Below are 2506 nucleotides of genomic sequence, written 5' to 3'. Positions count from 1 at the left end.
TCCCTACACAAGAAGAATATGGCATTTTTCTTTATAACATATGTGCATCATAGTAGCTTTTCTAATTATGTAACAGAAATGTTTTCCTGAGCTTTTCTCTTAAATCTACAAACACTGCTTTGGCCAGAAAAGGTCTGATTCAGAATAATTTTGGTAGCCCTGGCCATGCTAATGAACATACAAATCTAATTTCATGGAGCTAGTGGACTGGCTGTGCAGTTAAATTGGCATCAACAGAGTTGGTTAATAATGACACATACCAGCATTAATTTTGCAGGTGATTATTAGATTTGTTTTTTTTTAATTGTCACTCCAGGGAATTAGTTGTCCAGGGCACTTTGTTCTGAAGATGCATGATAAGAACCCATGGCTGTGGAGACTTTATTTCAGGACTAAAATTAAATCCTAGCTAGTGTATAGTGGATTAATGATCATGGTTCTTCCCCAGTCAGTACCCAGAACATCATTGCTGCACAGTAACTAGAGTGCTACAGTGATGCTTTCAGACCTGATGCTTTCTTTTTTTTTAGAGATGTGACTTCAGAAACGAAAAAGGAAAAGGGAAAGGAAAGAAAAGAAAAAAAAAAAAGGGGGGGGGGGAAGTTTGAGATAAAGCAGGCTTCACATAGTCCCAGCACAGCCTCTATTTTTAGCAGGATGCTTTGCTCTTACTTTCATGGGTTCTTAAACTCCTTAGACAACTCATGATGGAAGGTTTGACAGCATGAGCCTGGGAGAAGACTGGGAAGGAATGCAAATCAGGTCAGCAGGCATTTTCATCTAATTGTAATAAGTAAAACAATAGCTGAAGCTGCATTGCCCAGTGTTCCTTCCCCCAGCACAAAAGCTTTTCAGGAAGGGCAGTTGCCCTGTGGGACACTGTGTCCTGGGTGAAAGCACATGCCCTGGCTTTATGGCAGACAGTGTCCTTATAATTCTTTGATCTGATTTGGCTGTGGCTTTTCACAGTAAATCTGAATCATTCTATTCTCAGCTGTTAAGGTGACATTGTAGCATGCAGAAAGTTGTAAGGGGCCTATTAATACTCTGTATTTAGAATAAAAAATCTGAACTGTGGACAGACAAGGAGACAAGTATTAGTTTATCACTTAAAAGGCTTATTCTAGAGTTCTGAAGCATTTGCTGTAGAACTGCCCAATGTGATATCCAGCAAACTGTAATACTCAGGAGACATGCTAGTCAGCTTGACTGAAAGGGTGAAGCCTTAGCAGCACTCCATCTATGGCCTGGAGAGATTACTTGATGCTGTACACACATACCATCATTCTCCAATAAACACAGCCCCTTTTGTCAGTGTGTGTGCACGCACGCCTGTGTTCTAATGAAGGCAACTCTGTACAGTGTGTGGAGAATAACTTACAGCTTTGTGTATGTGCCAACTTCAGTCTGGTGTCCCAGTCCAGAGTAGTGGATAGTGATTCCAAAAGAGTCACTGCTCTAAAGGAATCAACTTCAGCAGTTTTATCATGAACAAATGTGGGCAACACTTTGAAAGGGTCTGAAGTGTCTTGTAGCATCATCCATGTGTGATTTTGTGCTGACACTTTAAACCTGCACAGTTGCCTCATGGAGATATTCTTGGAGAATGTTTTCAGCTTGTTTAATAGCAATTCTGCAGGCACCTGGGAGAATTTCAAAAAAGATAAATGTGCTTTGTTTGGGTTTTTGCCCTCATTTTCCACTACCTGTCTCATTTTACAGGTGGCCGCATCTGCTCTTTCTCCCCTTGCATTGAACAAGTCCAAAGAACCTGCCTGGCGCTGGAAGAATATGGTTTTACAGAGATTAACACCTTGGAAATTCTGCTCCGAGTTTACAATGTACGGACAATTAGCTTGCAAATCCCTGACCTTGGAAAAGCAGCTGAGGATAATTCTAGCACTGGCTTTGACAGCAGCAACCCATCAAGCCAAGGTAGTCTGTGCACTAATCTGCAGCAAGGAGCTGTGCAGTTCAAAAGTGGCGTGCCACTCAGGGAGATGGTTGGGCACACTGGATACCTGACCTTTGCCACCAAGAGCCTCTTTTAGTACATGCTGAGTTCATGCAGTTTGTAGTGCTTAGTGTGTTTGTGTATGTTTTCTGTTTTCATGGTTCTTTTTTGTAGGGCATCCAAATTTTTACTTGTCAGGGAATTCCATATATAGTCAGATTTGGTTGGAATATGCTTTGTTTAAATAGCACACAACCATTAACCAGAGCAGCATCAAGGGAATGTTGGAGCTCTGGAATGGTGCTCCACTTGCCGTCAGAAAGAAGATAAATTAATAACGAGTGGCCATTCACTGGAATGTGCAGCATAAAGATCCCCCCGATAAATAAGCAAAACAAACAGCACACTAATTGCAAATAAATTTTTCCTCCTCTTTTCTGAATTACTTTCTCAGGTTTACATTTATTTTTTTTTCTAGCATCACTAGACGCTTTTTTTCTTTTTAAACTTCTGTAGTGTCCATCTTGCTCTTAGGAATGTGAAAGTGCCTAG

At 40.9% G+C, this 2506-nt stretch overlaps 1 protein-coding gene across 2 annotated transcripts in view; it reads left to right on the top strand.

Annotated features, from left to right (window-relative positions):
• TRMT61A (tRNA methyltransferase 61 homolog A (S. cerevisiae)) overlaps positions 1 to 2051 on the top strand; it is a 20554-nt gene extending 18503 nt beyond the window's left edge. The window contains exons 3-4 of one of the 2 annotated variants that reach the window (XM_010008154.1): positions 1723 to 1914; positions 1966 to 2051. In XM_010008154.1, coding sequence (XP_010006456.1) covers positions 1723 to 1914; positions 1966 to 2051 — 278 coding nt within the window. Of the gene's footprint in view, positions 1 to 1722 lie in introns of both variants that reach the window. The other variant, XM_010008153.1, reaches the window with a different exon arrangement.
• The last annotated feature ends 455 nt before the right edge of the window (positions 2052 to 2506 follow it).

Source organism: Chaetura pelagica, unplaced genomic scaffold, assembly GCF_000747805.2.
Source record: "Chaetura pelagica isolate M959 unplaced genomic scaffold, ChaPel_1.0 scaffold242, whole genome shotgun sequence".
Classification (NCBI taxonomy): Eukaryota; Metazoa; Chordata; class Aves; order Apodiformes; family Apodidae; genus Chaetura; species Chaetura pelagica.
This window is presented reverse-complemented; position numbering and strand designations above follow the sequence as displayed.